The sequence below is a fragment of the Corvus hawaiiensis genome, chromosome 4, assembly GCF_020740725.1.
Source record: "Corvus hawaiiensis isolate bCorHaw1 chromosome 4, bCorHaw1.pri.cur, whole genome shotgun sequence".
NCBI classification, from domain to species: Eukaryota; Metazoa; Chordata; class Aves; order Passeriformes; family Corvidae; genus Corvus; species Corvus hawaiiensis.
In genome coordinates, this window is record NC_063216.1 from 78,728,317 (window position 1) to 78,750,837 (window position 22,521).

At 47.6% G+C, this 22,521-nt stretch overlaps 2 protein-coding genes across 4 annotated transcripts in view; one reads left to right on the top strand and one right to left on the bottom strand.

Moving 5' to 3' along the window:
* Positions 1 to 19,889, top strand: COPG2 (COPI coat complex subunit gamma 2). 2 transcript variants are annotated; one of them, XM_048300185.1, is made up of 24 exons: positions 1 to 103; positions 1,597 to 1,649; positions 2,130 to 2,210; positions 2,495 to 2,566; positions 3,656 to 3,735; positions 4,508 to 4,583; positions 6,958 to 7,050; positions 7,569 to 7,655; positions 8,696 to 8,853; positions 9,032 to 9,165; positions 9,803 to 9,870; positions 10,366 to 10,554; positions 11,372 to 11,467; positions 11,800 to 12,043; positions 12,802 to 12,877; positions 13,736 to 13,839; positions 14,314 to 14,439; positions 14,971 to 15,033; positions 15,420 to 15,559; positions 15,722 to 15,893; positions 16,724 to 16,821; positions 17,889 to 18,027; positions 18,140 to 18,238; positions 19,412 to 19,889. In XM_048300185.1, exons 1-24 carry the CDS (start codon positions 67 to 69, stop codon positions 19,540 to 19,542), a joined length of 2,616 nt encoding a protein of 871 aa, XP_048156142.1. In that variant the 5' UTR covers positions 1 to 66; the 3' UTR covers positions 19,543 to 19,889. The 2 variants fall into 2 exon arrangements, with proteins under 2 accessions (XP_048156142.1, XP_048156143.1); XM_048300186.1 differs by lacking the exon at positions 1 to 103 and having other exon boundaries at positions 2,110 to 2,210.
* MEST overlaps positions 19,784 to 22,521 on the bottom strand; it is a 9,965-nt gene continuing 7,227 nt past the window's right edge. For both annotated transcript variants that reach the window (XM_048300188.1, XM_048300187.1), the window contains exons 9-12: positions 22,250 to 22,351; positions 21,538 to 21,614; positions 21,045 to 21,108; positions 19,784 to 20,644 (exon numbers count right to left, since the gene is read on the bottom strand). In XM_048300188.1, the coding sequence (XP_048156145.1) occupies positions 20,527 to 20,644; positions 21,045 to 21,108; positions 21,538 to 21,614; positions 22,250 to 22,351 (361 nt within the window). In that variant the 3' untranslated portion in view covers positions 19,784 to 20,526. The remainder of the gene's footprint in view (positions 20,645 to 21,044; positions 21,109 to 21,537; positions 21,615 to 22,249; positions 22,352 to 22,521) is intronic.

Consider the following 22,521-nt stretch of genomic DNA (forward strand, 5'->3'; position numbering starts at 1 on the left):
GGGGGCGGGGCTTCCGGCGGGGCTGCTGAGGCGGCGGCGCTCGGAGGGAGCGGGAGCGGGGCCGCCATGATCAAGAAGTTCGATAAGAAGGACGAGGAGTCCGGTACGGGGGGGCTGGGGCTGAGGGGAAGGGAGCTGGGGTGAGGAGCGGGCTGAGGGGTGCTGGGGTGATAGCGAGGGTTGTGGTCACCGGGGTGCTGAGGTGAACGGGGGTGGGGATGAGGGAGCTGAGGGGACGCTGAGCTGAGGGAGGTGCTGAGGTGGGCAGGCCCTGGCACAGGGTGCCCAGAGAAGCTGTGGCTGGCCCTGGATCCCTGGCAGTGCCCAAGGCCAGGCTGGAGCAACCTGGTCTATGGGAAGTGTCCCTGCTCATGACAGGAGGTGGAAGTGAACATTAAATTCCCTTCCAACCCAACCCATTCCATGGTTCTGTGATCTCCCATCTCTCACAGCTCCAGGGTATTTGTGCTTCAGCTGTAAGAACTGACTGTCAAAGTATTTCTCTCCTCTGGTGACAAACCCAAAGGAACTGGAGGCTGTTTGCTCTCCCTGTTTGCACAGCTGGTTTCTGGAGAGGATTTTTATCCCTGTCTCTGCCCAGTGCAGATGTTTCTTCCCTCAAAGAAGAAGAGAGCATTGATTACATGTATTTATATTTATATCACTACCTGGACAGTGTTGTGAAACATGTCAAGAAAATGAACTATTTTCTTAGTCGTTTTGCTACACAAAGCAAAATCCAAAAGGCTTCAGAGAAGCCTTTCCAGACCTTCTCTGTCTGCACATCTGGAACTCACAACAGGGAGTTTAGGCAGCCTCTGGCCCCATCTCCCTGTGCTCAGCAGCACCCAAGGGGGGCAGGTCTTGTTGTCAAGAGAAGCTGTGGCTGCCCCTGGATCCCTGGAAGTGTCCAAGGCCAGGCTGGACAGGGCTTGGAGCAACCTGGGATTGTGGAAGTTGTCCCTGGAAAGTCCCTTCCAAACGTGTGGAAGTTAAGTCTGTGTTCCCTACAGTAACTGATGCTGCTTTGAATTTTCTGTGCTGCTGCTCTGAGCTCCAAATGTGCCCAGCCGGGGTTGAGTTTTGTTTCATTCTCGGTTTCCTTCTGCTTGGGATGTGAGAACTGAGGAATAAATGACCTGCAAATGAGAAGTTCCTGCTTGGGGGGAGAGGATCAGAAGTGGAAGTGAGGCTGTGGAGGGATTTACATGTCTGAGAGGTGGTTTCAGTTCTGTTTCAGGTCCTGATCAGCAGCTCTTGTGTTGATGCCTTCAGTGCTTTTGGTGCCTGAAGGAATAAAAATAAGTGGATTAGGAAAGTAGAAAATGGAAGTAGTTTTATGTGAAGGCAAATTAAATAGCAAACGATTTTCTTCTTCCTCTCCTTTTTTTTTTTCCTTCATTCTTTCTATAATTCTGAATATACCCCTTAAGAAAGTGGATTCAAAGCTGTTGATGGCCAACATCAGTTTTCCAAAGAGGAATGTCACTGTTTTGAGGTGGTTTGGTAAAGTTTTGGGGCTCTTCCTGCATGTTCAGATCTGTTGGGGTTTGTGAGAAATTCATTTCCTCAACTGAGACGTCTCTTCTTCCTCAGGTAGTGGCTCCAATCCTTTCCAGCATCTGGAGAAGAGTGCTGTGCTTCAGGAGGTAGGAATTATCACAGGATAATGCTGTTTAGTTATTTATTTTTTCCTTCGGGAAGTGTGGCAGAATGATTGTGGGGAAACATGAATAGCTAAATTCATATAAGTAATTAAAAATCTCAGAGAAAGTGCAAATAAATTAGCTTTATCTACAGCTAATGAGGGGGGTTTTTTTAGGGTAATTAGATGACACATGGCTTCTGTCTTCCATACGGACATGTGGCATCTCAGGGGGCTCTTCCTGAAGAAAAAATGTTGTATTTTGAGGTATTTTTGCCAGTTCCAGATGGCAAATTGAGTTGTTTGTGCTTTGTTCAGATTGCTGCAAACTACAGATGCAAGACCACGTTCTCTGGGACACATATTTAGTACAAATAAAAATGACAAGCTGCTTGGCTGGAAACAAATTTGTTTAATTTCGATGTTGAAAGAGAAATAATTATTGCTGGGTTATATAAAAGCAGAATTTATGTTTCATTTCCAGGCACGGCTGTTCAATGAGACCCCTATAAACCCACGAAGATGCCTTCACATCCTTACCAAGATCCTGTACCTGCTGAACCAGGTAACTGGTAGGATTTCTCTCTATCCAGAATGAATATTCCTGAGAGCTTTTAGTGGGAAAGAAGTTTCCCACCTCTTCCTGTCACAGGGAAAACTCCTTGGGAAACGATTCCATCCCTGTGGAGGGCATTTAGAGTGGAGGCAATTGTGGATTCCGTGGGAAGGAAAGCGAGGAAGGGATGGTTTCTAACACGAGAAAGTCTCCAAGAAAAGATTCCTGGTGTGTGGGAGGGCATTAGAAAAGGGAGCTGAATAATGACTGCTTTTCCTCTCTGCTAATTCCAGGGTGAACACTTTGGAACCACGGAAGCCACGGAAGCTTTTTTTGCCATGACCAGATTGTTCCAGTCTAACGATGTAAGTACCTGGTGTTTGGCCTCTCCCTGCCTTTGTCTGGGCCTGCAGGAACTGCCAAACACTTGGATCTTGGGATGTGGGAGGCAAACACTTCACAGGAGGAGCTCTGGAGGCAATTCCTGGTTTGGAAACAAATGACTGAATAATAACGTGTGGTTACTTCTGTGGGTTGGTTTGGGGATGGAGGTGGGTTCTGAGTTAATTACTGGTATAAAAATGGGGATAATGACAAAGCCTGAATTTACAAATCAGTGTCACTTGATGATTGTTGCTTCCACTTACAAATCATCACCATCTGCTTGACTCAAAATAGAATTTAAAAGTTGCCTGCAGATCAAAGGCTGCTGTTCCCTAGAACAACTTCTGTTCATTGATCTCATCGAGGCAAGGGGTGAGAACACCCTAAAAATCATAGAATGGTTTGGGAATTGAATTTTGGAGTTCAGCTTTGGGCTCAGCAGAAGGTAAAGTCGTTCTGTGATCTCTTCTGCAGGGTACAAGAACTCAGAGCAGTGTGTTTCATGTGATGGGGCTCATTAATTTTGGTTAAAAATGGTTTGTTTGTTAGAGATTTGTCCATGGAAGCTGTTTAAAGATGAAACAAAATTTGTGGAAGTACAGAGTGTTTGGAATGCTTCTCCTATCCACATTTTAGAAAGAGAGGGGTTTTTAAAATACAAATGTCAATTGTTTGCAAAGACTTAGTGTCAACACTCCCTGTGTGTTTCTATTTTTCTTTTACAGTAACAAAGTTATTTTTACAGCTTTTAACTGGTAGTTGTGAGGCTTCTGAGTACAGATGTGATGCATCACTTCTTTGATAATTAACGTGGATTTTTGTATTAGTTCTTACCAGTTTACAAAATATTTATGTCTTACTCTTCTGATTTGTTTGAGATCAAGGAGTTTGGCACTTATCCAGTTATCAAATGTAGTTTTACATTTATAACTTTGAATTGAAAAGAATTATCTTCTATTTAAAAGCTTATTCATCTTTTAAACTGAAATATTTAATTTTTATGTTTATTTATCTTTTAAAACTTCTAACTGCCATTGAGTTTAATCTTTCTCTGCACCGCATTTCCACAGCAAACCCTCAGAAGGATGTGTTACCTCACAATCAAAGAGATGGCCAATATCTCTGAGGATGTCATCATTGTCACGAGCAGGTGGGACACCCTCCAGAACCTGGGATCGGAGCTCTGGAAAAGGGGCTGCATCTCCCTGCGTTTGTTTTGGCTGCTACAGTGTTGAGGTTTTGTAAGGATACAGCAGTTCTGTGATACAGAGTATGTGCCACCCCCTGAAATGTTATTTTGTTCCCACTCTGATATTATACTTTGCTAAAAAAGCAGGAGAATTCAGTGTATCAGCTGGTTGTCACTTTGTTTTCTTGTGTTTGGGGTTGTTTTTTAAACATTCTTGCTGCTCCACGGACTTGTCGGAGCTTAGGCTGTGACTTTGCTGTCAGAGCAATTGAAGAAAAGCAGAGCAAAGCCCAGTTCGTTTTCCCAGCTGAATTCTCAAATTTTTTGACTTCAAAAATAGACATTGCAGCTGTTGCAAGAGCAAAAATTGGATCTGTGGTGTGTGCCAACAGCACTGATTGCTGAACAGCTTTAGAAATACATAAAATAAACCAAACTGAGCTTTGTTCACTATTTCTAAATCAAAATTTTGTGTGGAACAAACAGAAAGAGAATGGTTGAGCTAAACAAACCAGGCCCATGGCAAAGCAATACAGTGGACCGTGCATTTTATAGTTCTGTATTTCCCCAGATTTTGATGTTAATAACTCTCAAATTAAGCTGAGTATTAAGAAGTTGTCCCTAGCCAGAACTAGAGCTTAGCAGTTAATATCTAAATGAGGTGAATATCACAAAAAGAGTGAGACATGGGGATATTAAGGAAGTGTTAACAGGATGTTTTTGATGGTTTCAGTTTGACCAAAGACATGACAGGGAAGGAGGATGTCTATCGAGGCCCGGCCATCCGAGCTCTGTGCAGGATCACTGATGTGAGTACAAATTGTGCCACTTTGTGGGAAAGGTGATGAGTGGGTTTAAAATCCCAAAACTGCTCTCTTGCAGAGTGTATTTTACAGTAGTCACGGGACTCTAGAGAGGGCTGCTCAGTTCCCTCTGCATTGGCAGGAGCTCTGTGGAGCTGGAGCACTGGGAATGTGCAGTTGGAATGTTTGGGAGCTCCAGTTTCTATCTGGGATTGCTCTGCTCGATGCCCTGTGCGTTGGCAGGAGCTCTGTGGGACTGGGAATGAGCAGTTGGAATGTTTGGGAGCTCGCTTCTGATCTGGGATTGCTCTGTTCAATGCCCTGTGGAACTTCCAGGAGCTCTGTGGGGCTCTAGCATTGGGAATATGCAGCTGGAAGGTTTGGGAGCTCCAGTTCCCATCTGGAATTGCTCTGCTTGATGCCATGCACTGGCAGGAGCTCTGTGGAGCTGGAGCACTGGGAATGTGCAGCTGGAAGATTTTGGAGCTCCTTTCTGATCTGAGATTGCTCTGCTTGTTGCCCTGGGCATTGGTAGGAGCTTGGTGGAGCTGGAAGATTTAGGAGCTCCAGTTCCCATCTGGAATTGCTCTGCTCAATGCCCTGTGCAACTTCCAGGAGCTCTGTGGGACTAGAGCTCTGGGAATGTGCAGTTGGAAGATTTAGAAGCTCCAGTTCCCATCTGGAATTGCTCTGCTCAATGCCCTGTGCGTTGGCAGGAGCTCTGTGGGACTGGAGCACTGGGAATGTGCAGCTGGAAGATTTGGGAGCTCCTTTCTGATCTGGGGTTGCTCTGCTCGATGCCTTGTGCGTTGGCAGGAGCTCTGTGGGACTGGAGCACTGGGAATGTGCAGCTGGAAGATTTGGAAGCTCCAGTTTCTTTCTGGGATTGCTCTGCTCGATGCCCTGTGCGTTGGCAGGAGCTCTGTGGGACTGGAGCACTGGGAATGTGCAGCTGGAAGATTTGGAAGCTCCAGTTTCTTTCTGGGATTGCTCTGCTCGATGCCCTGTGTGTTGGCAGGAGCTCTGTGGGACTGGAGCTCTGGGAATGTGCAGTTGGAATGTTTGGAAGCTCCAGTTTCTATCTGCGATTACTCTGCTCAATGCCCTGTGCGTTGGCAGGAGCTCTGTGGAGCTGGAGCTCTGGGAATGTGCAGTTGGAATGTTTGGGAGCTCCTTTCTGATCTGGGGTTGCTCTGCTCGATGCCTTGTGCGTTGGCAGGAGCTCTGTGGGACTGGAGCACTGGGAATGTGCAGTTGGAAGATTTGGAAGCTCCAGTTCCCATCTGGAATTGCTCTGCTCAATGCCCTGTGCGTTGGCAGGAGCTCTGTGGAGCTGCAGCACTGGGAATGTGCAGCTGGAAGATTTGGGAGCTCCTTTCTGACTTGAGGTTGCTCTGCTCGATGCCCTGTGCGTTGGCAGGAGCTCTGTGGGACTGGAGCACTGGGAATGTGCAGCTGGAAGATTTGGAAGCTCCAGTTTCTTTCTGGGATTGCTCTGCTCGATGCCCTGTGCGTTGGCAGGAGCTCTGTGGGACTGGAGCACTGGGAATGTGCAGCTGGAAGATTTGGAAGCTCCAGTTTCTTTCTGGGATTGCTCTGCTCGATGCCCTGTGCGTTGGCAGGAGCTCTGTGGGACTGGAGCTCTGGGAATGTGCAGTTGGAATGTTTGGAAGCTCCAGTTTCTATCTGCGATTACTCTGCTCAATGCCCTGTGCGTTGGCAGGAGCTCTGTGGGACTGGAGCACTGGGAATGTGCAGTTGGAATGTTTGGGAGCTCCTTTCTGATCTGGGGTTGCTCTGCTCGATGCCCTGTGCATTGGCAGGAGCTCTGTGGGACTGGAGCACTGGGAATGTGCAGCTGGAATGTTTGGGAGCTCCTTTCTGATCTGGGGTTGCTCTGCTCGATGCCCTGTGCGTTGGCAGGAGCTCTGTGGGACTGGAGCACTGGGAATGTGCAGCTGGAATGTTTGGGAGCTCGCTTCTGATCTGGGGTTGCTCTGCTCGATGCCCTGTGCGTTGGCAGGAGCTCTGTGGGACTGGAGCACTGGGAATGTGCAGCTGGAAGATTTGGAAGCTCCAGTTTCTTTCTGGGATTGCTCTGCTCGATGCCCTGTGCGTTGGCAGGAGCTCTGTGGGACTGGAGCACTGGGAATGTGCAGCTGGAATGTTTGGGAGCTCGCTTCTGATCTGGGGTTGCTCTGCTGGTGACTTTGTCACTGAACCTTCAGGACCAGGCAGCTCAAACCCATGTCTGCCTTGCAGAATTAACTCAAGATTTTTGCTGAGGGTCCTTTGAATGTGGATTTTTGCCTTATGCTGCTTTTATACTCTTCCTCCAAAGTATCCATGCTTCCCTTTTTCCCTCTTTTTCCCCTCTTAGGGTACAATGCTACAAGCCATCGAGAGGTACATGAAACAGGCCATTGTGGACAAAGTCCCCAGCGTGTCCAGCTCTGCTCTGGTGTCTTCCTTGGTAAGTAAAGCAGAAGATTTTTGTAAATCTGGAGTTGTGTCCAGCTGGGAAGGTGTGTCTGCTGTGTTTGTTTTGTTCTTTCTCTGACATGACTCTTCATCTCACTGGAAAATAAGGGAAAAACAGAGTTTCCTTTCTCTCCTCAAATTCCTTCCTTAACATTTGAGTACATCAGTCGTAACAATTTCTAGTGCAAAATGCTCATCATCTCTGCAGTCAGTGTAGAACATGAATTTATCTGGGGAGGGGCCATGAAATCACCTGCTAAAACTGCAATTCAGGATTATTTCTGCTAATAGGCACCAGAAGGGCAAGATGAAGGAATCCACTCTGTTTTCCTCTCCCTTGTTTAGGAGAAAAGACTGGGAAAGATCTCATTAGTTCATTTTTTTATCAATAGAAGTGGAAGCGTGGTAGTTTGAGACTGAGATGTAAGGAAAATCACAGTTTACAGGATAAAGACTGGCTGTGTTGGGAAATCTGTTGTGAGCTTGGCTCCAATGTCAATTTTTTTGCAGCACATGATGAAGATCAGCTATGACGTGGTCAAAAGGTGGATCAATGAAGCTCAGGAAGCAGCTTCCAGTGACAACATCATGGTACAGGTGTGTTTGAGGGTGGCTGGCCCTAAAAACACTGGGGGGGGTTTAGTGAAATTCTGGGAGTTCTTAAGAAGACTTCAGAAAAAATACCTTCTTTTCCTTTAGTCTTTTAAAAGCAAGGATTGTGATTTGTGGGAAACAACTCGACTGTTTGAAAAAAATCATGAGTTTTAACATGATGCCAGCACAAGGTTGTTAATTATGAGCTGGCTCTGGAGTTCTCTTCCCTTCTCCTGCTAAATTTCTGATAGCTGGAATGCTGCTGCCTGTCCCACAGTGGTGGTTGCAGAAGGGCTTTGAATCTGAGTGCTCAAAAAGTTTGGGAAATTATCTCACTGCCTCCCAATGAGCATCTCTCGGCCTTCAGAAACTTTGCCAGATGCAAAAGGACCGCAAAGATGAACCCAAATATCAGTAACATCTCCCCAAGAGCAAAATTTCTGCACAGATATTCCAGACATTGGCGGAAATGGAATTATTCTGCCTGTTCAGAATATGGAATTATTCTGTCTGTTGCAGACTCATGATCAGAAAGATTCTGTAAAATCAGCATTGTTCTTGCCCACTTAGCAGCTTCATTAAGCCTTACAGTAAATCAGCTTTATGGAGGGGGGGGGGGGGGGAACCCCAAAAATAACTTAGCAAGGAACTAGAAATGTTCCTTTGTGCTTCCATCAGAAAGGCCTTGAGAGTTTTTGTGAGGTCAGCTGTCATTTCAGGGCCTTGGGATATCCTGGGTGTGGAGTGCATTAGAAATGCAGACTGTGCAAAGTTGAAACCTTTGAAGTTATGATATTTAATGGGGGGGGGGGGGGAAAGGAAATAAATTAACTTTGTGGCTCTTTGGATCTTCAGGAATAGTTGAGAGTGGACAGAAAGGGGAAGGAAACGTTGCAGATCTTTGCAACTTGTCAGGAAACTCAGCTCAGTTGAGGTTAGAAGGTATTTCTGCAAGGAAAGAGCAATTTTTACCCCTCTTTGATGTCTTAACGTGGCTTTTCCAGCTGTACTCAGTGCCTGCCCCTCTGTTTCCCATTCCATAGTATCATGCTTTGGGGCTGCTCTATCACCTTAGGAAAAACGACCGCCTGGCTGTGTCCAAGATGCTGAATAAATTCACCAAATCTGGGCTGAAATCCCAGTTTGCCTACTGCATGCTGATCAGGATTGCAAGCAAACTCCTCAAGGAGTCTGAAGAGGGGTAAGTAAGAGGCAGAATTTGAAATACAAAAATCAATTAGGGTTTGGAAACAGCAGCGTTTTTTCAGTGTTTGTGGAAATCTCCACAGAGACAGAACTGTAGCTGTTGGGATAATGCTTGGCCTCGATCTTAAAGGGTTTTTCCAGCTTAAAAGATCTTGGGATTCTTGTGTTTGTAGCCATGAAAGTCCCCTGTTCGACTTCATCGAGAGCTGCCTGAGGAACAAGCATGAGATGGTGATTTATGAGGCTGCCTCTGCCATCATCCACCTGCCAAACTGCACGGCCAGGGAGCTGGCACCTGCTGTGTCAGGTTGGTCACAGCCCATTGTACCCCTGCAGCAGCTGAAACAAAGGGTAATAAAGAAATTGAGAGAAAATACGGCATAATTATAATACCCAAACCTTGAATTTTCTGATTGTCCCCACGTTAAAGGGCTTTTGGATGAGATCCTTTTTCCTTGTTTCATCCGGATAAATGGCAGTAGAGGTGGCACAGGGTGATACTTGTCTTTATCCAGCTGCAGGAAGTTGGGATGGGAGGGAATCATGGAATGGTTTGGGTTGGAAGGGACCTTAAAGATCATCCAGTGCCTGCCATGAGCAGGGACACCTTCCACTATCCCAGGCTGCTTCAAGCCTTGTCCAACCTGGCCTTGGACACTCCCAGGGATGGAACAACCACAGTTTCTCTGGGAAAATTCTCCTCCACCTGGAATATAGACCTGGAATGTAAAGGCAACTGTAGAACCCTCCTGTTACTGGTAATAGGATAAAAACCCAGGAGTTTATTTTTAACCTGCGTGTGAAGCTCGTGATAAATTATGCATAGAGCTGCATGACTATTTATCAGTGTGTAGTTGAATGGAGATACATTAGACTTTCTACTCTATTCCCTTTCTTTGAAAGAGGTCATCCTTTTGTTTTTTGGTTTGTTTTTTGTTCCCCAGTGTTACAACTTTTCTGCAGCTCTCCCAAACCTGTCCTGCGCTACGCAGCCGTCCGGACCCTTAATAAAGTGAGTGCTTTCAAAACCTCTGAATAAACTTCATTCTCTGAGTTCAGATGTAGCCAACAGTGCCTAATGATGCGTTACCTCAAGCAGAGCAGCTGCCCCTGTGATGACCTTATTTGGAATTCTTCCGTGCTGGAGAATTGGCTTTTCCATGCCAGATCCCCTGGTGTGACAGAAATCTTTCTGCATTCGGGCTGTGTTTGCTGATTTCTGGACCACAGGGATATAACAAGCTGTAGTTAGATAATTTGTGAGCTTTCAGCTGGAAGGAAGCAGAATCCTGGATATTTAACGTTACAAAATCCACGTGAAGGAAATATTCTGATTGCAGAGCTGCAGAACACAACAGCAGCAATTTGTGACTGTCAAACCCATGAGCTGTAACTTAAAATTCGTTTAAAACACTGAAACCAAAACCCTGAGCTCTGATTGCATCAAATGCTTTGAACTGCAGGATGCTCCTGCTCCCACATAATTTTGGAACTGCATTCCTTGCAGGTGGCCATGAAGCATCCATCTGCAGTCACTGCCTGCAACCTGGACCTGGAAAACCTCATCACCGACTCCAACCGGAGCATCGCCACCCTGGCCATCACCACGCTGCTGAAGACGGGCAGCGAGAGCAGCGTGGACAGGCTCATGAAACAGATCTCCTCCTTCGTGTCAGAAATATCAGATGAGTTTAAGGTGTGGCATTGGAGGCCTCTGCTCTTTCCAGCTGCAGGTTTTTCTCCCATTCTTGTTTTTTATCAAGCTTTTCCTGTCTGTTAATGCTTCGGTGATTTCGTGTGGTAGGGCGAAGTTCAGAAGGTGCAGTGCTCTGCTTTCCAGCTTAAATATCCTAAAAAATTCCTCCCACCAGTCCAAGAAAGGAAAAATATCATTTGGTGGATTCCTGGCTCCTGTGCTCCTGTGCAATATCCTGCAAATCTTGTACTTCCTTCTGGTTGTTTTAGAGAGGAAAAAGGATTTTAATTGTTCTGATTGAATTTATATCACATTGGTCTAGGAAACTGTGGATTCTAAATTCCTACCATATCTGTAAGTTTTATAGTGACTAAACTGGTAATAAATTAGTTCAGGATGGTTCAGTTGTACGTGTTACATCATGAGGAGCACAGCAGGTCTCTGCAAAATCAGTCTGCTTAAAGTGATCTTAAGTCCTTGTTTTTATGAGAAAAATGAGTATTAGATAAATTTGAAATTGCAAAGAGTTTTAATGTGACAAGTTGAAATTGCATCATGATCATCCCTGGGCAGAAGGAAGGCAGATGAGGAGGCCTTTGAGTTAACATATTCCATCCTAAATTCCAGTCTCTCTGCCAGAGCCAGGTCTACCAGCACCCTGGCACAAAGTTGTTACATGCTGACCCCGACAATCCACCACCTGATTTTTATCCTTGTACGTGGATTTAATCAATCAAGGTGACAACTTGAGATAGAAGCCTGTGTTTTTCCTAGGAAAACAAACACATGACCCCTGTCCTTCTGTGTTGTTCTGCAGGTTGTGGTTGTGCAGGCCATCAGTGCCCTGTGCCAGAAGTACCCTCGGAAGCACAGTGTCATGATGACCTTCCTCTCCAACATGCTCAGGGATGATGTACGTGTGACACTTGCTCTGGGGGGTGTTTTGGCAGATTTGAGCCTGCTTGGTGATGGGAAGGGTCTCTTCTGTCGGTGGGTGCACTGAAAGATGCGCTTGAGTGGGTCAGAGCTGTGTGAAATGCTCAGGATTTAGAGCTGAGGATGCTCAGATGTTGTGCCTTGATGGGTCAGGGGGCTGGGAATGCTCTGTGAGGTCATGCAGCACACCTCTCCTTACCCCAATTTGTACAAATGATTGTTTGCTCCATGGCGAGCGGTCACTGAAGCATCAGGGAGCTGAGCCTCGCTCAGATCGGAGGGTCACTGTCCCTGATTTCCCTTTGCCAGGGTGGCTTTGAGTACAAGAGAGCCATTGTGGATTGTATAATCAGCATCATCGAGGAGAACCCTGAGAGCAAGGAGGCGGGCTTGGCTCACCTCTGCGAGTTCATCGAGGACTGCGAGCACACCGTGCTGGCCACCAAGATCCTGCACCTGCTGGGCAAGGAGGGCCCCAGGACACCGTCCCCGTCCAAGTACATCCGCTTCATCTTCAACAGGGTGGTGCTGGAGAATGAGGCTGTGAGGGCTGGTGAGTGCAGCTCCAGTCCTGGAAGCTCCCATGGCTGAGAATTCCCAGGCTAAAAGTGGGTTTGGAGTATGGGGAGTGATGGTTCTTCCCCAGGCCCTGTGCAGAGCTGCGGAGGTGGTTTTACCCTGAGGTTGTTTCAACTCCTCACGTCATCTTGGCATCAGCACCTGGGCTTCAGAGCATAAATAATAGATTGGTTCTAGGCCCTTAGAGTGTCTGCTGGAATTCAAGATGTAATACATGAGGAGGGGACACTGCTGCTTCCCTATTTAATGTCATCGTCCTAAGTTTGTACTTCCTGAAACAGCTTCCTCTTCTTTCTGGGTGGGGATTTTCTCCAAGCTGGTGCCAAGCTGAAGTTCGATTTGTTTGGAGAGGAAGCTCCAAGTGGTTGCTGAGGGGTTTGAGCTCCCTGCAAAGCCACTGGGTGTAGCCTGGCCCTGGTCACCACTGGGTGCTTGTGTGGAAAACAGATTTATCTGGAGTGGCAGCTGCTGCAAATGGCAGAAGGGCCAACAACTGGAATATTCCACAGATCTTAACAAATATCTCATGGAGAGCTCTCTCAGAACAGAGCTGCAGGGCTCTTAAGCTGATCTTGATCACAAAATTATTTCCATTTGGAAATACAAGAATCCATATCACTGAAAGGTTTATGGTGTGGAAGTGAAAGGGTCTGGAAATTGAAAATTCAGGGCTGTGAGAATGTGTCTGTGCAGAACTTGGGCCCCTCTGACACCTCCCTGTTCTCTCTGCAGCTGCTGTCAGTGCTTTGGCGAAGTTTGGGGCACAGAATGAGAATCTGCTTCCGAGTATCCTGGTGCTGCTCCAGAGGTGAGTGGGGATGGCTGGGCCTGTGCTGAGCCTGTGGTGACACAGAGCCCTCTGATTCCCTGGAAGCAGCCAGGGAAGGAAGATCAGACCTGGCTGGAACTTGCACTGAGGTTGTCAATGCCGGTTGAGGAGTGGGAAAATGCATGGCTGGAGGGAGCAGAGCACTGCTGGAGACAAGAAAGTGAGAGATGGGATTAGTCATGGAAACGAGATGGTAATTTGGTCTGAGAACATTGCTCAGGGGGTAATAAATCACAGAATCACTGACTGATTTGGGTTGGAGGGATCTTAAAGCTCATCCCATTCCACCCCTGCCATGGTGGAATCCTTCCAGTATCCCAGGCTGCTCCAAGCCACATCCAGCCTGGCCTTGGATCTTCCAGGGATCCAGGGGCAGCCACAGCTGCCAAGGCCTCCCCATCCTCCCAGCCAGGAGTTTCCTCCTCCCATCCAACCTAAATCTCTTTTAGTTTAAAATTGTTCCTCCTTGTCCTATCAATATCTGCCCATATAAAAACTCTCCCCCTACAGAGCTTTTCTACATGTGGGCATTTTTTACACCCCGTGAAGCAAGAAAATTCCTATCCAGGTTACTCATAAATAACTTTTGTGTTTCCAGAGCTGGGTGTTCCCATGTCACAGGTTCATGTCTCTTGCTAAGACATGTAGTGTTAATGATTTAATTGAAATTAAACCAACTCATGTACTGTAGAAACACATTTTTACATAATTTGAAAAATCTCTTGAAGGAGCTCTGACTGTCGTTGCAGTATCAAAGCCAGTTTTGGCAGTGCCATTTTGAGCTCAGCTCTCTGATGGCCAGAGCTGGCTGACCCCTGTCCCCTTGTCCCCAAACAGGTGCATGATGGACAGCGACGACGAGGTCCGGGACAGGGCAACGTTCTACCTGAACGTCCTGCAGCAGAGACAGCTGGCCCTGAATGCTGCCTACATTTTTAATGGTCAGTGAGAGAAAGGAAACCACTCCGAGCTGTTAATTCACATGTTTTTTTCTGGCCTTAGCACTTGCCTGCAAAGTGCTTATGGTGAGAGTGGTGGATTTAGCAAAATATGGGGAAGCATGGTCTGGGAAATGGAGCCAGGAGTTTGAGCTGGGCTTGTCATTGATTCTTCCTTCACTTGGCATAAATTTTTTGATTTTTGCTCAGTCTTTTCCAATCCAAAACGAGGATGAGGGTGGATTATAACGACATTTTGTGTCTGTAACTAAATATCCGTATGAGCAGAGAACTTAATTTTAATACATGTAAGATTCTTGAGAGTGAACTGTTTAGACTTGGCAACTTTGTGTCATCTTCAGAGCAGCTTTTTTTCTCCTTTGCCTGTTTGTGTTTCCTGTGGATCAGCCCTGCGTGGCATTGCCTGTGGCAGTTCCAGCTCTTAAAACTGAATTTTTCTGCCTTTCTCCTCTGCAGGGTTGACAGTCTCTGTTCCTGGGATGGAGAAAGCCCTGCACCAGTACACACTGGAGCCTTCAGAGAAACCCTTTGACATGAAAACAGTTCCCCTGGCTACAGCACCAATCTTTGAACAGAAAGCAGGTAACACCCAGGCTTCATGGAAATGGCCTGGAGGCAAGGCTTGAAGCCTTGGGGCTGCTGTTGTTGTGCTGATCTTGTTATCAGGGACAAGTCTGTACTTAATCAGGATTTATTGGTTCATAGCCTTTGGAAAAAAGCCTTTCCAGGAGCACTCAGTCACTTCCCTGGCTTTCTTCCACATCCTTGCACGATTCTTGAGTGCCTTGACTTAGCACAACCAGCTTTGGATTTGGTTTTTTGCTCCCTTCTCCTCCTCCTTCCATTTTTTTGCTGTCTCTTTGTGGCTAAGGTGTGGTTTATTCCTCATAACTCAGACTTCTTTTTTTCTACTTTCAATTCACTATTTCCACACCAAAAAAAAAAAGGTGTTTCAGTGTGTGAGCAGCCAGGCTGGCAGTGGTTTGCAGCAGAATGTGTGGAACATTTAATGAATATAATTTAAGGAATATTTAGTGGAGATTTAATGGCATTTAAACCTTCTGCATGGCTTAGTTGAGACAGAGCACTAAGTCTTTGCTTTTTTCTCCACAGAGATTGCCCTGGTGACCAGCAAACCTGAGAAAGTGGCTCCGTCACGCCAGGATATATTTCAAGGTAGGAGAGAAGATCAGTGGCTCTGCAGAGCTCCAGGAAAGCTGGAGAAGGACTTGGGACAAGGGCTGGAGGGACAGGATACAGGGAATGGCTTCCCAGTGCCAGAGGGCAGGGCTGGATGGGAAATTGGGAAGGAATTCTTGGCTGGAGGCCCTGGCACAGGTTGTCCAGAGCAGCTGTGGCTGCCCTTGGATCTCTGGAAGTGTCCAAGGCCAGGCTGGACAGGATTTGGAGCAACCTGGGTTAGTGGAAGGTGTCCAGGGGGTGGAACTGGATTATCTTTAATAATTGCTCCCAACCCAAACCATTCCTAGAGTCCATGAAGTGTTGGGATGATGGCAGGATCAGAGCCTGTCACTGTTGATCTTCTTTTCCTTCCTGCACAGAACAACTGGCAGCCATCCCAGAATTTAAGGGCCTGGGTCCTTTGTTCAAATCTTCAGAACCAGTGCAGCTCACAGAAGCAGAAACAGAGTATTTTGTTCGCTGCATCAAACACGTGTTCCCAAACCACATCGTTTTCCAGGTGAGGGAATTCACACCCTTTTCCCAGGGTGCAGCAGGATCTGGCAGAGTTGCTTGAAATGCAGGAAGTTCGCTGCATGCCATGGAAGATTTTTGGTGATTTGGGGGAAAAACTCTTGATGTTGACGTGTTTGCAAGTCCTTTTCCCCGTTTCCTACTGCAGTTTGATTGCACAAACACCTTGAATGATCAGCTCTTGGAGAGAGTCACGGTGCAGATGGAGCCATCAGATGCTTATGATGTGATCTGCTGCATCCCAGCTCCCAGCCTGGCCTACAACCAGCCTGGAATGTGCTACACCCTGGTCAGGATCCCCCAGGATGACCCCACTGCAGGTGAGAAATTCTGCCCAACAAATCCCTCACGTAAAGGTTTGGGGAGAACACCAGGAGTTGGAGGTGTGGGATTTGGCTCATCCTGAGGTTCTTTGCTGTTTCTTTTCTGTGTGTCACAAGTGCTGGTTTTTAGCAGAATAATGGTTATAAATAATCAGTGGTGTTGGATGATGAAAAATGGGATGTTAAAGAGGATTGCAGAGCATGCAGGTAATGGAAACTTGGATTTACTGCCTGGGATCAATGAAAGGAGCACGTTTCACACTGTGGATGTTTGGTAGTGTTTAAGAACTGAACCAGTAAAAGGAAAATGCAAATAGAATAAAAATATTCTTAATTTGAGGCTTTAGAGAATTAGAAACAAGTACAAAATGTAGGAATGAGATTTTCTAGGGCATGAAACTTCCCTTTCTTTCCTTAGTCTCACTGAAACACCACTGGGTTTGCAGATATTTACATGACTTAGCAGTGAAGTGGATTTGGAAGTTATTTTAATACCTGGGAAGATCAGAACTAATCTGAACTTGCTGAACTGTGGGTTTGGATCATATTCCATTTGTCAGAAATCCTTGTGGAATTCCTCCTGGTGGCTACTGCTGGATCTCATGGCAGCATTTGGAATCAGTGGCTTGTTACCCCTGGAACACTCCTGAGCTTCTCCTTTGGCCTTTATTTTCAAATCAAAGGGAAAAATGATATTAAAGTGCTCTGCCCCAGCCACATTCTGTATTCCTGGGGCAAAACTGATGGATATTCCAGTCTCTTTTTGGGAATAGAGGGCTCCAGCAGAGGAATCTGCCCTAGTTATCCCAGATTTCTCTCTCTTCCAGTCACTTGTACCTTCAGCTGCACCATGAAGTTCACGGTGCGGGACTGCGACCCCAACACGGGGGTGCCAGACGAGGATGGGTATGAGGATGAATATGTGGTGAGTCCAGGATTTGTTCCCTTTTCCCATTGGCACTTATTTGGGATAAATGTGGCCGTTGGGTCACATTTCCTCTCAAACCTGAAATCAGTCCATGGCAGGTCTGCCTGAAACACCAAAATACTGTAAAATGTCATTTTTGGATCCTTCCCCAAAACCTCATTTCTGTCAGAAGTTTTAGTACCCTATGGAGAGTTTGTGGGATCAGACAGGAAGGGAGGAAGGAGTAACTTCCACTGTCTGTTTTCAGAATTGTGCCCCAATCTTTCCACCCCAAGCATTTGCATTTCTGTTAATTGTGTGGTCAGTGATGGGGATAAAAGCCAGATCCCAGGAGGTACTGGGGGGAAATAAAGGTTCCTTCTGGAGCCAGGCTGGGAGAGCTGGGAATGTTCCCCTGGAGAAGGGAAGGATCCAGGGAGAGCTGAGAGCCCCTTGCAGGGCCTAAAGGGGCTCCAGGAGAGCTGCAGAGGGACTGGGGCCAAGGCATGGAGGGACAGGAGCCAGGGAATGGCTTCCCAGTGCCAGAGGGCAGGGCTGGATGGGAGATTGGCAATTGGGAATTGCTGGCTGGGAGGGTGGGCAGGGGCTGGAATGGAATTCCCAGAGCAGCTGGGGCTGCCCCTGGATCCCTGGCAGTGCCCAAGGCCAGGCTGGACATTGGGGCTGGAGCAGCCTGGCACAGTGGGAGGTGTCCCTGCCCATGGCAGGGGTGGCACTGTAGATGATCCTTAATGTCCCTTCCCACCCAAACCATTCTGGGATTCCCTGGATTCTGAGAAAGTCTCTCCATGGAAGCCCAGTAGGGGCTGTAAAGGGCTTTGGCCCATCTAGTGATTGCCTCATTTTCTGCTTTCCTTTAGTTTCACAGATGTTTTGTGTAAATATTTTTAAAGTTTCCACCGTAAATACTATTTTCCCTCTTTTTAGAAGCTGTGATTAAACAGTTCTCCTGGAATTAAAACCAGGAATTGTCTTGGCAAAATGCTGTGGGCTCTCTTTCCCTTTCCAAGGTGAGGATCATTTCCATAACTGGCCTGAAGATTTCCCTTTTTTTTTCCTCCCAGTTGGAAGACTTGGAGGTGACAGTGTCTGATCATCTCCAGAAGGTTCTAAAACCCAACTTTGCAGCTGCCTGGGAAGAGGTGGGAGATGACTTTGAGAAAGAAGAAACCTTTGCACTCAGTTCCATTAAAACCCTGGATGGTAAGAGAATCCCTCGTTTATTGGTGACCCACCTGGGAAATCATGCTGGGATTTTATTTCGTGTCATAAATAATTACCTGGAATCATTTTCTCCTTCAATCTCTGAATGCAGAGGCTGTCAATAACATCATCAAGTTCCTGGGCATGCAGCCCTGTGAGAGGTCAGATAAAGTGCCAGAAAACAAAAATTCTCACACCCTCTACTTGGCTGGTAAGTGTTCCTGCTGCTGAGCTCCAGGTTTCCATGGCCCCACAGATTTTTCTAAATGAAGGGAAATGGTTTAGGAGATCCTGCTGTTGTTTTGGGAGTTTTTTCTCTGTAGGAAAGGGGTTTTTTTTCTCTGTAGAAAAGTGAAGGGACCCAGTGTGTTGAATGCAGCTGGTGCCAACTTGGAGCCCTCTGTTGTGGATGTGCTCAGGCCAAGCTCTGTGTCTCCTGGAATGAGGGAATTCTACCTGTGGGAATGGTGGAGAATCTCTGATTTGAGAACTTCCCAGAGCAGACAAATTCAATTCCTTGCCTGAGCTTATCTCAGAAGGGTGATTCTGGGAGCATCTTGTTCTCAAGTTCCTGTTGCTAAAGACACATCCTGAGTTGCTCTGCAGCACCCACAACTTCTTCTAGAATCATGGAATTGTTTAAGTTGGAAAAGCCCTCTGAGGTCATGGAGTCCAACCATTCCCAGCACTGCCAAGGCCACCACTGCCCATGTCCCCAGGTGCCACATCCACAGGGATTTGAAATCCAAACAGGGATGGGGACTCCAGCACTGCTCTGGGCAGCTGTGCCAGTGCCTGACCACCCTTTCCATGGAGGAATTTTCCCTAAAATACAGCCTGCCCCTCCCCTGGCCCAGCCTGAGGCCGTTCCCTCTCTCCTGTCCCTGTTCCCTGGCAGCAGAGCCCGACCCCCCCGGCTGCCCCCTCCTGTCAGGGACTTGTGCAGAGCCACAAGGTCCCCCCTGAGCCTCCTTTGCTCCAGGCTGAGCCCCTTTCCAGCTCCCTCAGCCACTCCTGGGGCTCCAGCCCCTTCCCTGGACACACTCCAGCCCTTCCAGGTCTCTCCTGTCAGGAGCTGCCCCCAGGATTCCAGGTGGTACCTCAGCAGGGCCAGCACAGGGGACAGTCCCCACACTGGGGCTGGCATAGCCCAGGTGCCATCAGCCTCTTACCCACCTGGGGATGTCCAGCCACTGTCACCAGCACCCCCAGGGCCTTTCCCAGCTTTCCAACCCCTCTCCCCCAGCCTGGAGCATTCCATGGGGTTGTGACCCACGTGCAGAGCTGAAGACCAAACCTGCCTTGCCCTCAGCCGTTGTCCCTGGATCAGGACTGGATCCCTGAGCCTCTCCCAAAGTGACCTGTCCCTGTTGCTTTGTCCCAGGTGTGTACAGAGGTGGCTGTGACGTCCTAGTGAGGTCCAGGCTGGCACTGGGGGACGGTGTGACCATGCAGGTGACAGTCAGGAGCAAGGATGAGACGTCCGTCGATGTCATCCTGGCTTCCGTGGGCTGAGAGTTCCAGCACAGCAATTCCTGGAATTCCTCCTTTTCCTGGCTGTCCTTCTGCATGTAGTTTTTATTCCTCAATTTGGGAAATATTTTGTATGATGTTCCATTCGTGGCTGGCTGGTACTGAGCCATTCCCAAGTCCCTTCCCTCGTCGTCACTTACACATTCCCACCTAACTTATGGCATCTCTGGCCACTTGCAGTCAACCAGGGAAGATAAAAGATGCAGGGGGTGAGAAAATGGAATCAGATTTTTGTCAAAATTGCTTTTTATTAACAGAAAATAAACACTGGTTCAAGTGGTGGAATTCATATGAATTACTGTTAATAAAATAGAATTTTTTTGTTCTAATTCTGTCTGCTCCAGTACAGAAAAAATAGCCCATCGTGGCTGTTTATGAAGCAAAATCCTCTTATTCCTAAAGGGATGCTATTAAATTCCCAACATAAACAATTAAAACCCACCCCAAACCTCCAAATTTGCAATATTTTTGTGACTGTCTCTTCTTCCACACAGAAAAATCAATGTACAGAGAGAGATAAAACTCCATCTCTTGAGGCAGATTCAATTCTCTGAGCCTTATGTCAGGTAATACCAAACCCCAGGGCAGCCTTTTCCTGGGTTCAAATTGGGAAAAAATCCCATATGGAAAACTGGGAAGGGAAGGGGATGGAGGGACCTGCTGATGAACTGGTGTTTCTTCCCAAGTCAGGGTGAGGATGGAAGGAAGGAACACGTTTAATGCTAATTTAAACCCCTGCCTCTCTAAATACAGAAGCTGGGCAAGAAGGGGAGTAGAGGGTTGGAAGAGCTGTCAGCATCCTGCTTTTCCCCTCATTTTTCCAGTGCTCCAAGGATTTAACTCTGTTTGGCAGCCCAGGATGAGGGTGTGAGTGCAGTGTTGGATGTGGGAGATAAAATCAAGGGGGTTTTTCCTGCCCCCAAAGCCTGACTCGGAAGCAGAGGGTCAGAACTGAGCTGCAGCAGCTCAGAAGGAGTTGATGAAATTCAGATAAGCATTCAGGAATCCCGTGGGATCCTCCAGCTGGGGGTAGTGGCTGATGTGGTCATCCAACACGGACACTGTGGACATGGGAAGCACCTTCCTGGTGGAAAAATGGAGCAAGGCTGAAACACAGGAACTGCAGCACACTCAGCCCAATGGCACAGCCAGGATTCTGCCCATTTTTGGGATAAAAAAAGCCTGGAGCAGCTGACCACTTCCGAGGGCTGGATTTCCTTCAGGGTAGTTTGGAGGGGGAGACTTCCTCAGGTACCAAATCTTCCCTCTGTGGTTTTAAAGTGGATCATGGGATCCACTGAAAATCCTGAGTTGGGTGCCTAAAATGTGGAAGCAACTTCCAAACTGCTCTGACTGAATCACCTGGCTGTGCAGGTCACAGTGGGAATTAAAAACAGCCTCCATGAGAATGGAATTGAGGGAATAGCCAGGCAAAATATCCCTTGGGATGAAGCCCCAGTTGCACATTCCCACTTTTGTCTTACTTGTAAAACTGGAGAAACTCCGGGTGTGGATTCACAGGGTCCAGGGGCCCGTAGATGAGATGCACTGCAAGGGAAGCACAGGCAGAGCTTTTCTAGCCATAAATTAATGGATTCATTAATTAGGACATCCCTAAATTAATGCCAAGGAGACCTGCAGGAGTGTTCCCTCCTCACAAAAAGCTTGGGAAGCTTCCAGTGGAGCACTGAACCAACCAGCTCCGAACGGGCTCTCGCTGGTGTGCCCTGGGGTCAGGTTCAGCCTCCAAACCCCAAACTTTTCCCTGGTTACAACTTTTCGGGCTTGAAAAGCTCCTCAACTTCCCTGGAGCAGCACTTGGAGAACCAGCCATGAACCAGGGAATTACCTCTGCTGATAAACTGGATTTGAGCTCAGAGTAACAAGAGGCTGATGCCTGGAAGGAGCCAGCGCCTGGAAGTGAGGGAGGCAATTCCCAACAATCCCAATGAGCAAAAGGAATGGATTCCTACTCACGTGGGACCGAGGTAGACATCAAAGCCCCAACCCAGCGCTCTCTGTGCTTCTTTCTCTGGTTTATGTACTGCAAAATACTGAAGGAAAATTCGTTGTTATGCAGTGGGTGCTGCCCAGCCTGGAATTTGCTCCCGGGGCTGTGCAGTGAGATCCAGGTGGGATCTGCATCTCCCATGGGAAAACAGCACCACAGCATCATCCCTGGGCTCAGTGACTCCATTCTCCCAGTGGGAGAAGGGGAGACAAGGAACTGAACCTGTGGCCACCACCCCAAGATCCTTCTAAAAGCCACAAACTGGAGAAAACAAAACTTCCAAACTCCCAAGCTGGAGATTTGGGACTGGGACTTCTGGGAATGGCCCAGAAGGTTCAAATCCAGAGGCAAATCTCTCCTGGCACAATGCTGGGGGATCTGCCACAGCTTTAGCTCCAGTCATTACCAAACCCTCCCCCCCCGTCCCAAATCCAAGCCGTTGACTTGCAAAGAAGAAATCCCCAGGTTCCACATCTCCAGCCGTGTGCGGGCTCCGATCCAACTCCAACCTGCATTTCGCTGCCTTGCACCATCCCAGAGAACCCCTGCTCCGACATCACCCCCAGCTCTTTCTTGGGATGCAGTGTTGATCCCAGACTCCAAAAGAAGCAGCTGGAAGTTCTGCAGAGCCTGGCTGAGCTCCAGGAACCTCGGAGCAGGGAATTGATGCCACCGTACCTGTCCATAACGAGATTCCCGTCGTTATTCCGCACTGCTGTCCACATATCCCAGTATTCCGCCTGCGAGGGCTGCGTGTAGGGCCCAAAAACTGCCCCGAGCCTGAAAAGAAAAGGAATTTGGAGCCACCTGGAAGCAGCTGTGTCAGGGGACCACTCAAAAACTACTCGAGGGCAAAAAATTCCAGCACTTTCAGTTTCCATGAGAAACTCCAAGTGCTGAGATGTCCCACAAATAAGTGGGGATAAGTGTTGGATGGCCTCAAAGGGCTT

Bases quoted from the DNA above. Each gene is read 5' to 3' on its own strand.
- COPG2 (XM_048300185.1), top strand. From the start codon at position 67: ATGATCAAGAAGTTCGATAAGAAGGACGAGGAGTCCG. The intron at 2,567-3,655 runs GTAAGTACCTGG...GCATTTCCACAG, and splicing joins GATTGTTCCAGTCTAACGAT to CAAACCCTCAGAAGGATGTG. The intron at 4,584-6,957 runs GTGAGTACAAAT...TTCCCCTCTTAG, and splicing joins CTCTGTGCAGGATCACTGAT to GGTACAATGCTACAAGCCAT.